The sequence below is a fragment of the Dasypus novemcinctus genome, chromosome 22, assembly GCF_030445035.2.
Source record: "Dasypus novemcinctus isolate mDasNov1 chromosome 22, mDasNov1.1.hap2, whole genome shotgun sequence".
NCBI classification, from domain to species: Eukaryota; Metazoa; Chordata; class Mammalia; order Cingulata; family Dasypodidae; genus Dasypus; species Dasypus novemcinctus.
In genome coordinates this window covers 35,587,561-35,600,360 of record NC_080694.1, presented here as the reverse complement: position 1 = coordinate 35,600,360, position 12,800 = coordinate 35,587,561, and the positions used below count along the sequence as shown (strand labels likewise).

At 37.8% G+C, this 12,800-nt stretch overlaps 1 protein-coding gene across 5 annotated transcripts in view; it reads right to left on the bottom strand.

The window, feature by feature from the left end:
• Positions 1–12,800, bottom strand: part of PRP4K (pre-mRNA processing factor kinase PRP4K) — a 40,086-nt gene that overhangs the window by 14,261 nt on the left and 13,025 nt on the right. For all 5 annotated transcript variants that reach the window (XR_009182726.2, XR_011647030.1, XR_009182724.2 and 2 more), the window contains exons 4-6: positions 6,198–6,353; positions 4,072–4,153; positions 2,966–3,176 (exon numbers count right to left, since the gene is read on the bottom strand). Coding sequence is in view for 1 of the 5 variants with exons in the window: in XM_004473547.5 (XP_004473604.2) it covers positions 2,966–3,176; positions 4,072–4,153; positions 6,198–6,353 (449 nt within the window). In the remaining 4 variants the exon portion in view is untranslated. The remainder of the gene's footprint in view (positions 1–2,965; positions 3,177–4,071; positions 4,154–6,197; positions 6,354–12,800) is intronic.

Here is a 12,800-nt window from a genome sequence, read left to right as displayed (position 1 = left end):
TGTTCTTTCATTTGCTCCTAGAAGTGAGATTGCTGGGTCAGCAAAGTACTGGACAAACCATATATACTCAACTAGTCCTTTTATGAAGGAAACTATGGCACATCCATTACACTCGAATAGTATACAGCTTTAAAAGGAATGAGGAAGATTTCTGCACACTGATGAGCGTGTATATTACGTGCATGTGTGCAGACATAATTCAAGTACATAGACGTGAAAGATACATTAAAAACTTTTAAAAAATGTTAAAATGTACCTTGCTTGATAAATGACTTTAGAACTACATATAGTATTATTAAAAAAAAAACCAAAAACGTCAAAAAAATTAAGTGTTACTCCAGTGAACACCCTGATCATTAAGCAGCCATCAACACTGAGGCAAGACACTCCACCGGCAAAAGGATTCTGACTTGCTGAAGGCTTACATGATAGCCTTTTTTAAGCAATGAAATATTTTTAAATGAAGGAATGTACATTGTGCGTATTTTTTTTCATTGTGCTTTTAAATACACGATGTTATTGCACTTAGACTATAGTATATCGTAAATGTAATTTTTATATGTACTGGGAAGCCAAAAAATTCATGTGGTCTGTTTTACTGTGGTATTTGCTTAATTGTGGTGGTCTGGAACAAGCTCCCAGTATCTCCGAGTATGCCTCTACCTATTTTCTAACTTTGTCAACTGAAAAGGTACAGAATAATGCAACACCACACAGTGCCCAAGTGTTCCTTTAAGAAATAGCTGATTCTAGCTCTGGGGCAGGATATATACAAGGTAAGTCTGTGGGCCAAATCCAAACCCACCACTTGTTTTTGTACAGTCTGTAAGGTTAGAATGGTTTTCATATTTTTAAATGTTTTGGGGAAAAAAATACTATTTTGTGATATGTGAAAACTGTATGAAATTCAAATTCCAGTGTCCATAAACAAACATTTCTGGAACACAGCTATACTTACTGATGTACTGTCTATGGATGTTTTTGCACTAGTTCAGTAGCAAGTATTTAGTAGAAGTTTTGATCCTAGAAAGTCAGGAAAATACTAAAGAACTGAGTTAAAATGACATTAAAAACTAACTTAAAGGGCTCCCTCCACACCCTGGTTGAAGAGAGAACCAGCTAAGCCTCAAAAGAGAAAAATGACAGCAATGAATTCAAACACATCAACTATATAATGATACCAAACAATAAAAAACCCAACAACAATTAAAATCTCATGGTCATCTCTGCAAGTTGCTAGAGCACCAATCTTATTCTATTTTATTTTAATTATTTTTTTAAAGACTCATTTACTTATTTCTCCCCCTTCCCTCCACCATCTGCTCTCTGTGTCCATTCACTGTGTGTTCTTTTGTGCCTGCCTGTATTCTCATTAGGCGGCCCCGGGAACCGATCTTGGGACCTTCCAGAGTGGGAGAGAGGCGATCATTGTCTTGCGCCACCTCAGCTCCCTGGCCTGCTGCATCTCTTACTGTCTCTCCTGTGTCTCTTTTTGTTGTGCCATCTTGCTGCGTCAGCTCTCCATGTGGGCTGGCACTCCTGCGTGGGGCAGCACTCCATGTGCAGGGCAGCACTCCGCGTAGGCCAGCTTGCCTTCACCAGGAGGCTCTGGGTATTGAAAGTGGACCTCCCATACTGTAGATGGGAGCCCAACTGCTTGAGCCACATCCATTTACCCCTATTTTAAAAACTAGTCAGAAAATAATTAAGCACCTATCCTGCTTTTCCTACACAAGCTATGTTTTGAGATAACCAAATGGTGGAATCTTCTTTTATAGAATTACAGCTAATAATTCAAAAGAAGTGATTTGATAAAAAACACCACTTTGGAAGTCCCAATGAAATAATGGCTCTAAAGACTAATCATTAATGGCTGCTAAAATCACTGGGCAAATAGCTGAAAGGAAACTTTATGCTAAATGGATGTGGCTCATCTCTAAACACAGTCACTCTAAATGCAAAATAAAGAGAAGCAGACTTGGCCCAGTGGTTAGGGCGTCCATCTACCACTTGGGAGGTCTGCGGTTCAAACCCCGGGCCTCCTTGACCCGTGTGGAGCCGGCCCACACGCAGTGCTGATGCGCGCAAGGAGTGCCGTGCCACACAGGGGTCTCCCCTGCGTAGGGGAGCCCCACACGCAAGGAGTGCGCCCCATAAGGAGAGCTGCCCAGTGCGAAAGAAATTTCAGCCTGCCCAGGAATGGTGTCACACACACGGAGAACTGACACAAGATGACACAACAAAAAGAAACACAGATTCCCGTGCCGCTGACAACAGAAGTGGACAAAGAAGAACACGCAGCAAATAGACACAGAGAACAGACAACTGGGGGGTGGGGGGAGGGTAGAGAAATAAATAAATAAATCTTTTAAAAAAAAAAAAGGCAAAACAAAAACAGGAAAACCAAAACCAATGTGCCACTGCAGTACCACCTATGAATTGTTCTTGCAAAAAAGATTAAACTAAAACCTATTCAAGTCTCTATTTAGTAACAATTGGTTTTCAAGAAACAAGGGGAATAGAGGAGATATATGACAAGAATGTCTAGCCAAAATCAGAGTGGAAAATTTTATAGGACACTTGGCCTAGTAACTTCATAACTAAATGGCAAGAGGGGGAAAGGAAAAAAAGGATGGGAAGAGGAACTATTAAAAGACTGAGAGAGACTTAAGGGATAGTATTGCAATGTGTGTGTCTTATTTGCATCTATATTCAAACAAAACAATTATAAATAGACATTAGATGAGATTAAGAATTAATTTTATTAATATGTCACAATACATTTAATATAGTACGACTATAATATTTAGCAGAAGCAACATTCCTAATCCCTTTTCCTTTTCCCTAGTCCCTAATATGACTCAAAATAAGCTCTCTCATTATAATACACAAAGTTATAGGGCTAAAAACTCAGAAAACCATGCTAATAGAGATGGTCGAAACAAAAATCTGTCTTATTACTCACCATTATTCTGTTCGACTGTCATGAGATTATGCTTGGCTTTTACTGAGGCCTCAAAGGTATCCACATTTTCCCGCTCATACTCTTTAACATCAGCAGCTACCCGTTCCAGAATGTCATCTGGAGAAGGTGACCGCGTGCGAGTGCTGCTCTGGGGGCTGCTTGGTTCAGACGGCACAGACATGTTGCTGTCTTCAGCAAGGTATTTGTATTTCTGTAATAACAATCCAATGGATAATTTTCATAAAATCTGATGTTATCTGAATACATTAATTTGCTCAGAGTTTCTGCATGTGAAATGTTAAAAAAGTGTAAAATAATGCTAAAAAAAAAGGCTATTATCGATACGTTGGTTGAATTAGATTTCAATCTGTAATTACAAAATTTAGAAAGCACTGAAAAAGTTTTCCTTTATTTAGATGAGAGGCTATTTATAGTCTTATTTATCCCCCTCTGTAGAATATTAATATGCCTTACTGCAAAAATACTGTGTTTGATCATGCGGTGCTGCTCCAAATTTCACCAAGTAGCATTAAATGACACTCACATATGCACCATTTACCTTTCTAATATTCAAAAAACTCTGAGTTCTGAAGGACACCTGGCTCTAGGGTTGGAGATAGGGGATTGTGGACCTGGGCAAAACAAAAGAGAATTCAACCAAGTCTTCAAGGTTATATTATAATCACAATAATCTTAGCAGAGTTCCAGAAAAGTAAGCCTCCTCTGCAATGCCAGTTTTGCCCTTGTCAAGAGGCAAACCAGTTTCATGAGCATGTGCAGTCCCTTTCCTCCTTCCTCTGTAGGGAATTAAGTTGTCCTCTCTCTGCTCTATTGCTGCTTCATCTCTCCTTTGCACCCTTAAAAGGGGCTGCTGTGGTTGTCCTTCTTATAAAACCCTTCATGCAATATTTTTCATGGCTTCTAGCCTTCTTCTTACCTCCACCACTCCTGTTCCCATTCTCAGAAAACTCTCTGAATGATCATGAAAGACACTTTACAGGACTGCCAGCCCAAAGGATCCAGTGCCTGTGGCTTTACCTCAGGGTGGCCAATGAGGAAGTGACAATCTTCCAAGGATTGACTGAAACTTTACTAAAAATGCATACCTGAACGATTGCCTGCCTTTGTATTCTTCTCTGTTCTATTAAGGCTTCTTCATCTTCTTCCTCTACATCAAAGTCTTCAAGGCTAAAAGTTTTGTTTACACATTTACAATTAATTTTAAACAATCTTACAGATTTGAAAACCATAACTTTTACACATTTTAAAACCAAAGGTTGGAAAATGTAGGTCACTATTAAGTTACAGCAAAGGCCTTATTACTGTCTTATTCTCTTTCTTGTTTCTAAATGGACTGAGTTGCCTGTTTTGGAATCCTGGCAAGTAAGTTAACCCTCCTGTGTTCCAGTTTTCTCCTCACCTGTCTCATGGCACCAAAACTGGAAGCAAAAGATAGACCCTTAAGTTTAAAGAGTCATTGGGGGCTCTACCATGACCTTAGTAATAAAGTTATTTACCTCTCTAGCCCTAGTTTTCTTGCCTAGGGGTAGAGAGGCTTGGGAAAAAGAACTTACTTACTTTTTTAGGGTCACAGAACCCTTCGAAATCTCTTTCAAAGCTAGAGATATCAAATACACTATATTCCAATGTTATTAAAAGCTACAGATCTTTCCCCTATCAAAAATGCACATGCAAACGCTCGCATATAATCTGAAGGGGGACTTTGGATTGAGCCCCTTCCCTGCCTCTGGCTCCTCCAAAGAACTCCTCCATGTCTTTGTCCCTCCCAGTGTAACCTCTTTTGTGATCCTATGATCTGCTGAATGTTCAATGCAAAAGAGTAAGCAATGTGCACTCTGACTCTTATCAAGTCCATCGGGATCTACATGGAACATCCTTCCTCTATCTAATTTTCTTAATCACCTAACTCTATTAGGGTTTCTCAACCTTAGCACTACAGACATTTTAATCTGGATAGGTGTTTGTTTAGGGGAGGAGGGGGTTGGGAGGGTCCCTGTGCACTGTAGGATGATCCTGAGCAGAATCCCTGGCCTCCAGAACAAGATGATAATCAAAAATGACTTCACAGAACAGGTTTTTTCACACCACCGGCTTCAAAAGGAAACTATAGTCGTCGGGAAGGAACAAGAGGCTCCAGTTGGAGTGCTCAGAATACTCCTAGAGGAACCTACAATGAAAGTCGTGGAGGCCAGAGCAATTTTAACAGAGGCCCACTTCCACCATTACGACCACTTAGTTCTACAGGCTATCGCCCTAGTCCTCGTGACCGTGCTTCCAGAGGTCGTGGGGGACTTGGACCTTCCTGGGCAAGTGCAAATAGTGGCAGTGGAGGCTCAAGAGGAAAGTTTGTTAGTGGAGGCAGTGGTAGAGGTCGTCATGTACGGTCCTTTACATGATAAAAATCCTTTTTGGAACCATCTTAAGTGTATATGAACGTTTCATGAGGACAATAGAAATAAAATAAGACATTGAAGGACCAATTTAGACTTGGTTATCTGGAGACATCTGAGAGAATATTTTTATCTGAAGAAAGCAGATTTTGTTTGATACCTAACATGAGATTTCAATAAAAAATCAGAAACTTTTTAATGTAAAAAAAAAAAAAAAAAATGACTTCAGACACTGCTGAATGTCCCCTGGGAGGCAAAACTGCCCATGGCTGAGAATACTGCTTTAAATTAGTCTTACTAATTTTTGTGATATTTCATTTAAACAATGAAGTTTGGATTAAAAATTTTTCCCCACTTTTTTTGGTCACTGAAGTGTTTCTATATTTTCACATACAAACAGGAATACCTGTCACTAGACGGCCTTAATTTCAAAGTATGTACCACTTAACACAAATTGAAAAATCCAAATTTTGTATAAAATTTCCCTCTGAAATTGTTAACTATGATTAGTAGGGTTAACTAATGAAAATGTATCTGTTCTTCTTAATAAAAACAAAGAAGGGGAGGATTATGATAGTACACAACATTATCAATATCATAAATATTCACTCCAGCTGAAACAGAAACTCTTAAATGCAGAAAGTCACTGCCCCTACTTCAATGTACATAGCCTACATAGTATGAACAAAAGAGAAGCCTTTAATTCAGGACCAAATTAATGGACTTGCTTACAATAATTGGAAATTACAAAGATTTCTAGGGCAAACAGTGCTTCTCAAAACTGGAAAAAGTTAATAACTATGGGAAAGTTCCATTCTTACTTATCATCAGATGAAGATTCTTGCTCAACTTTCATTCCTTCAGAAAGACTTCCTTTAAATTTATCTTCCTTTACTTTGCTTCTGCTCCTCCGTCGACGACCACCCCGTGATCGAGACCGCCTCCTCAAACGTGACCTGCTCCTCCGACCTCTGTCTCTATGTGAAGAAAAAAAAAAAAGATACATTTTTTAAAAGGAGAATTAAATTTTTTAAGTAAAATAACAGGTATCAGAAAATTGGGATGGCTAAAACATTACTTTTCTACCACATTTTAAACTAAAAAGTAGTTCTCATGAACTTGATCTTGAATATATGTTCAATGGAAATGAACAAGTATGTTTCTTTTGTACTCATACAGCATCAAGGTTGTGAAACACAGAGTTACTAAATATGTCTTTTTTTAATAGTCAAAACTAGCAGGCTTCTTTCTGGTTTGACCAGTTGAGTTTTATGACTACCAAGAGTTAGTTTTGTCTATTCTGTTCTAACCTGTTTCTGCTCCAACTGTATTCATTTTAAATGACTAATTACGTAAGCTAATGGAACAAGAGTGTAAAAAGGGGAGTTGTTCCCAGAAAAACTATAGGGTCAGAAAGTAGATCAGTGGTTGTTAAGGAGCATGAGGGAACTTTTGGGGGTGGCAGAAATGTTCTCTATCTTGGTGGGGATTACGTGACTTTGAGTGTGTTAAAATTCATATAATTGTACACTGAAACAGTGAATTTTGTTGTATGTGAATAATATACTTCAATAAGCATTTGGATAAATACTTAAAGTTCTTGCCTCATGTTAAACAGAAACTGAAATTACAGTTCAAGTATTAAGGGTGAAATTTATGTTAGAAGGATGCTGTGAAATCTCCCAAAGAGAAAAGGACATGGATGCAGAAAGGATTGACAAGATTCCTATTGCTATCACATTTGATGACTCACATTTTCTCTAAAATTTCACTAAATAACAATAAAGGAACTTTTTTTTAAAAATCTACACGCAAAGAGAATGTGAAGAGAGATGACAGCACAGATGCCAACAAAACTTTGAAATATGCAAAATGGAAGAGTAGCAAAATGTCAAACCATGCTAAATATTTGTCCAATAGGAATACAGAAGGTGAACGAGAAACAAGCCAGTATGCATGCCTTAGAAGTCCAGGAAGACTCAGGAATAAGACATACCAATATCCTCAAGGGTGGAGTATGAGGTAAAAGGTGAAAACAGGAGAAGTGGTGAAAGTCTTTAAAAGGAACAGCTAGATTCTGCATGTGCCTCTCCCTTCCTCAGTGGAAAAGGCCAACAATCCTGCACCACAATCTGGCAGAACACCTAAGATTTACTTTCTGCAGAGGTGATGGCTGTTGTAAAAACTGGCACTTGGAGCAGGGGAGGCACTTCAGCAGAAGTCTGTGCAGTGAACAACAACCATCTCCGTTGGCATCCAAGTCCATACTCCTCTGCAAGAGACGAGAAGGTTCTGGGAACACTTCCCAGTCCAAGGGAAAGTTCGAGAGACAATGACAATCATCTTGAGGTGAAACCCATTAGCTGGCACTAAGCTTCCTTTCAGCTTTCTAAGGGCCTAAGGTTTAAATCCCAATAGGCGGCCAGTCAAGGATATCAGCTGGTTGAGGAAAGTCCTCAAATGCAAAGGTAAACAGAAGAAAAATAAAAAATAAAAAAAAAAATCTGGGAACAAAGTATAAGAAAGAGAAGTATAAAGAACAAAAACTCCACAAAATAAACTCATTATGGTCTGAGAGATAAGAAATGCTACTCTCATAAAACATGATTAAAATGTTACAGAAAATAGAATATTATTCAGTCATAAAAAAGAATGGAGTTCTGATACATACGATAGCATGAATGAAAATTGAAAATACCATTTTTAGTGAAATAAGCCAGAAACACAAGGACAAACACTGTACGATCTCAATGAAATGAAATACTTAGAACAAGCAAATTCATAGTGTCAGAAACTAGAATAGAGGACTGGGGTGGGGGTTGGGAATGTGGAGTTAATGCTTAATGAGTTTCTGTTTCAGGTGGTGGAAAGTTTTAGTAATAGAGGTTGGTGACAGTAACATAATATGGTCAACAACCAACACAGAATTTTGTATTTAAATATGGGTAAAAAAGGGAAATTTTATGTAATATATATTACTAAAATAAAAATTTTATAATGATATTAACAACACAGTGAACTTTAATACGAACTATGGACTAGAGTTAATAGGGCAATTTTACTAAATATTACTAATATTCTTCCACCAATTTTAACAAAGGTACCAAACTAATACAAGGTGCTAATAATGGGGGTAGGGGAGTATATGAGAACTCTATTTCTGCATGATTTTTTTGTAAACCTACAACTTCTCTAATAAGAAAATTAAAATAAAACCCAAAAAACAATAAAAAATAAATACAATGAAGACTTGAAAATTTAAAAATAAAATAAAAAATTTAGCAATAAAAGGGTGAGAAATAATGAAAAAAATCTCATAGACTGAAAGTAAAAATAAGGGACAAATATGCAAGCTAGGTGAGAAAAAAATAATCAGAATACAGAAGGTCCAACTGGAAAAAAAGAAAATGACAAATTAAAAAAAAAAACAGAAAATTTCCAGAAATAGAAAGCCATAAGCTTCCTAATTTAAAGGGCCTATCCAATGCTCAGCAAAACAAGTGGAAAAAAAAAGATGCATGTGCCAAGTAATGTTATAGTGAAATTACAGAACACAGGACACTCATTTTTTAAAAATTATTTTTATATGCCTTTTCTGTAACCTAAAGCTTCTTTGAAAATAAGGTGAAAAAAATAAAATACTGGGGGAACATACAGAAGAAACTGCACATAAAAGATAAGAGATCTTACAGGGATAAAAGACAAAATGTAAAAAGAATTTATTTTGTACCTTTTAATTTTGTACTTTATTACTATTTTTTGCTTTGTTTTTAGGGAGGTTTTGGATGGCAGAAGAATTGCAACTGTGGCAGGGAAGGATCACTGGTGTAAGGTGTCGGTGGTGGGGGAAGTGGGGAGGGGTGCACCTGGGGCATGCCTCTATGGAATATGAATGTGTTCAAGTGGTCACGGGGTGTTGTTTTGGTGGGTGGAAACCCAGAAAATAACCAAAAGAATATTGAATTCCCATCCTGAGGAGTCTCCTGCTACATTCTCTAAGAGTGACAAGAATCCCTAAAGTACACCAGCAGTGCCTAACAAAGGAGAAAAGACCAAAGACAGGCCCTTGATTGATACTAATGCTTGTAACTTATGAACCTTATTCTTGTGAAACTGAAATTTAGCCTAGTATTATATTTATCTCCTGAGGGAAGCGGACGTGGCTCAACTGATAGAGAGTCAGCCTACCACATGGGAGGTCTAGGGTTCAAACCCAGAGCCTCCTGGCTCGTATAGTGAGCGGGCCCACGCAAGGCTCTGCCATCCATAAGGAGTGCTGTGACCCGCAGGGGTGGCCCCTGCGTAGGGGAACCCCACATGCAAAGAGTGCATCCTGCACTGAGCAACCCCACGCAAAAAAAGCAAAGCCTGCCCAGGAATGGCGCTGCACACATGGAGAGCTTACACAGCAAGATGATGCAACAAAACGAGACACAGATTCTCAGTGCCACCAAGAATGCAAGCAGACACAGAACACACAGCGAACAGACAAAGAGAGCAGACAAGGGGGGGGGAGGGAGGAATGGAAGAGAAATAAATAATAAAAGTAAATCTTACAAAAAAAACACGTACCTTCTGAAAACCTCCTTGTTGCTATAACGCAGCCTCTCTCTAAGCTAAACTCAGCATATAAACTCACTACCTTCCCCCACTGTGGGACATGACTCCTGGGGATGAGCCTCCCTGGCAATGAGGGATTATTACCAAGTGCCAACTAGTGATGCATTTGGAAAAAGACCTAAACCAAAAGGGGAAAATATTAACTACAAATGAGTTTATAATGGCTAAGAGATTTCAGAAAGAGTCAGGAGATCATTCCAGTTCATGCTTCTGTCTCAGGAGGATCTCACTGCCGCAGTAAACACTACCTCAAGAAGGAGGGCTCCTGAAGCTCTAGAGACACCTGGACACCATAGGCAGGGTAGACAACCTGAGGAATTTCGCACCCTGTCAGTGGACCTTACCTTGGAATATACGATCGATCACCTACCACCCCGATGTATTTGAGTTGGACTCACTCATAATTTTCCTACACATGGTTTTTATGTCCCTTTTATTTGAACCCGTAATTAGCACAATAGTCATTAAATATGTGTCCCAGAGACTGAAATCTTCTGGCTGTTCATATCTTGGTTGAGGTCTGAATCTCAGCAGAGTTGAAGCCAACACTTACTCTCTAGTTCATCAGACTCACCCAAGACAACTGAAAAAAGGATGATGATGGACAACGTCCATCCCAAGAAACAGAGTATCTGCAACTACAATCAAGACAGTCCCACCCATCTGCTCCATGGGGTCTAAGACCCATCTCAATAAGCAGCAGAGTGGGCATCACCATCCCAAAATTCTCACAATTGAGAAATGGACAAACATAAGGAGGGAATGCAACTATGACCTAAAGTAGACTTATTATTATTCTAGTAATGAAAGAACCTGTAACACTGATATAAAGACAGTGGTAACCAGAGATTCTAAGGGGAGAGAAGAAGAATAGGTATAATGAGGCATTTTTTGGGACACTGGAATTGTTCTGCATGATACTGCAATGATGGATATACACCAGATTATTTTGTCAAAACCTATACAATTGTGCGGTGCAAACTGTAAACCATAATGTAAACTATAGACCATGGTTAGTAGCAATGCTTCAATATGTGTTCATCAATTGTAATAAACGTACCACACTAACATAAGATGTTAATGGAGAAAAGTGTGGGAGAGGGAGGGTATATATGGGAATCCCTTATATTTTCGATATAACATTTACATAATCTATAGTTCCTTTAAAAATAAAATAAAACCAAAAGAAAATAAAAATTAAAAGAGATTTCCAAAAAATGTAAATTGATGCTATTCTTCTCTATACACTTTTGTTTTGAAAAAGATTTTTTCATAAAAGTATGTTAATATGAGTTCATCATTTTAAGTAAGCTAATAAACTAATGTTTTTTCAGTGTGAAACAACAAAAATAAAATTTAAAAAAAATTTAAAAAATTCCAGAGAAAGGGAAACAAAGGAAGCCACATAAAAATGCCCAGGAATGAAAATAGCACTATCTTCTCTGTACTGGAAAAACCTCAAAATCCTTAAGGAAAAATGATTTCAACCTAGAATTCTATTCCTTGCCAAATCAGTAGTAATGAGAGGGATTTTTTTTAGAGATGGAAGGTTCCCCCAAATCTTCCTTCCATATACTTTCCTCAGAAAGCTTTTAGGAGATGGCTCTATCAAAATCATGGGGGTAAACATGAAGATACTGGAAACAGAAATGGAATCCAACACGAGAAAGAAACAAGGGAATTCCAAGGTGACAGAAATGGCAAAAAAAATCCCACAATAATAACTGTACAAGCAGGTCTAAAAATCAGTTTGGAACCAGAAGACTAAGAGCTTAAGAAGGAAGTACCTCCCGCCCCATCCAAGTATATGCTCAGCAAGGAATAATATTTACACGGTCATAGTAATTACTATACTGATGTGGAAGCATGCAAAAATATGATAAAATTTGGAGGAAGAGAAACATGAGTGAGAGGTGGTATATAAACTCACTTTCCAAAATAGGAAATCAACAGATAAAATGGCAGTGATTTTCAAAAACATGTAAAGATATACCCACTGGTTGTAATATAAGCCTTTGGAGTGCTGTCTTTTTAAGTTGCACTTATGTAGTACCTCAATTAAAAATGTCAGAAAGACTGACAAATATGTTTTCAATTAAAATAGAATATTTAATGTTCATGTGGATATATTTTAATGATTCCTTGCTTTAAAAACCAGCCGCCAATCATTTTGATTAGCCAACCATTATGTGTACCTCAGATAAAATGATTTCTACAATGAATTGAATGAGTCTATGCCCAGGATCTTCAAAAAGTTATCAATATACAGAACTACAATTATAAAAAAGTCATGGGGGCGGTGGGGGAGAATGGGGACCTCATATTTTTTGAATGTAATATTTTTTAAAAAATGAGAAAAAAAAAAAAAGTCAGAAAACTGGGCTACATTTTTTTTTAGGAGGCACCAGGGATTAAGCCTGGGACCTTGTACATTGTAAACAGGCACTAGACCACTTGGAGCTACATCCACTCCCGCTGGTCTACACTTTTACCATCCTATGATCTATCTACCAAGTTTAAAAAAAAAATTCCCTAAGCCTCTCATTTAGTATTTCTCTTATGAAAGTAAAATGAAAAACTGTTCTAGTTTTAAAAGATTACTTTGAGTTCTTAATGAGCAAAGATTTGTTTAAATTTTAAATTTGAAGGAAAACTATATAAAAGAAAAATCACCAGATATGGAATATCAGACTGGTAAAGAAATCATACAGGGGGAATGGGGATAGCGCAGTGGTTGAGAACCTGATTCCTGTGAATGAGGTCCCGGGTTAAATCCCCAGTATCTTCTTTAAAAAAAAAAAAAT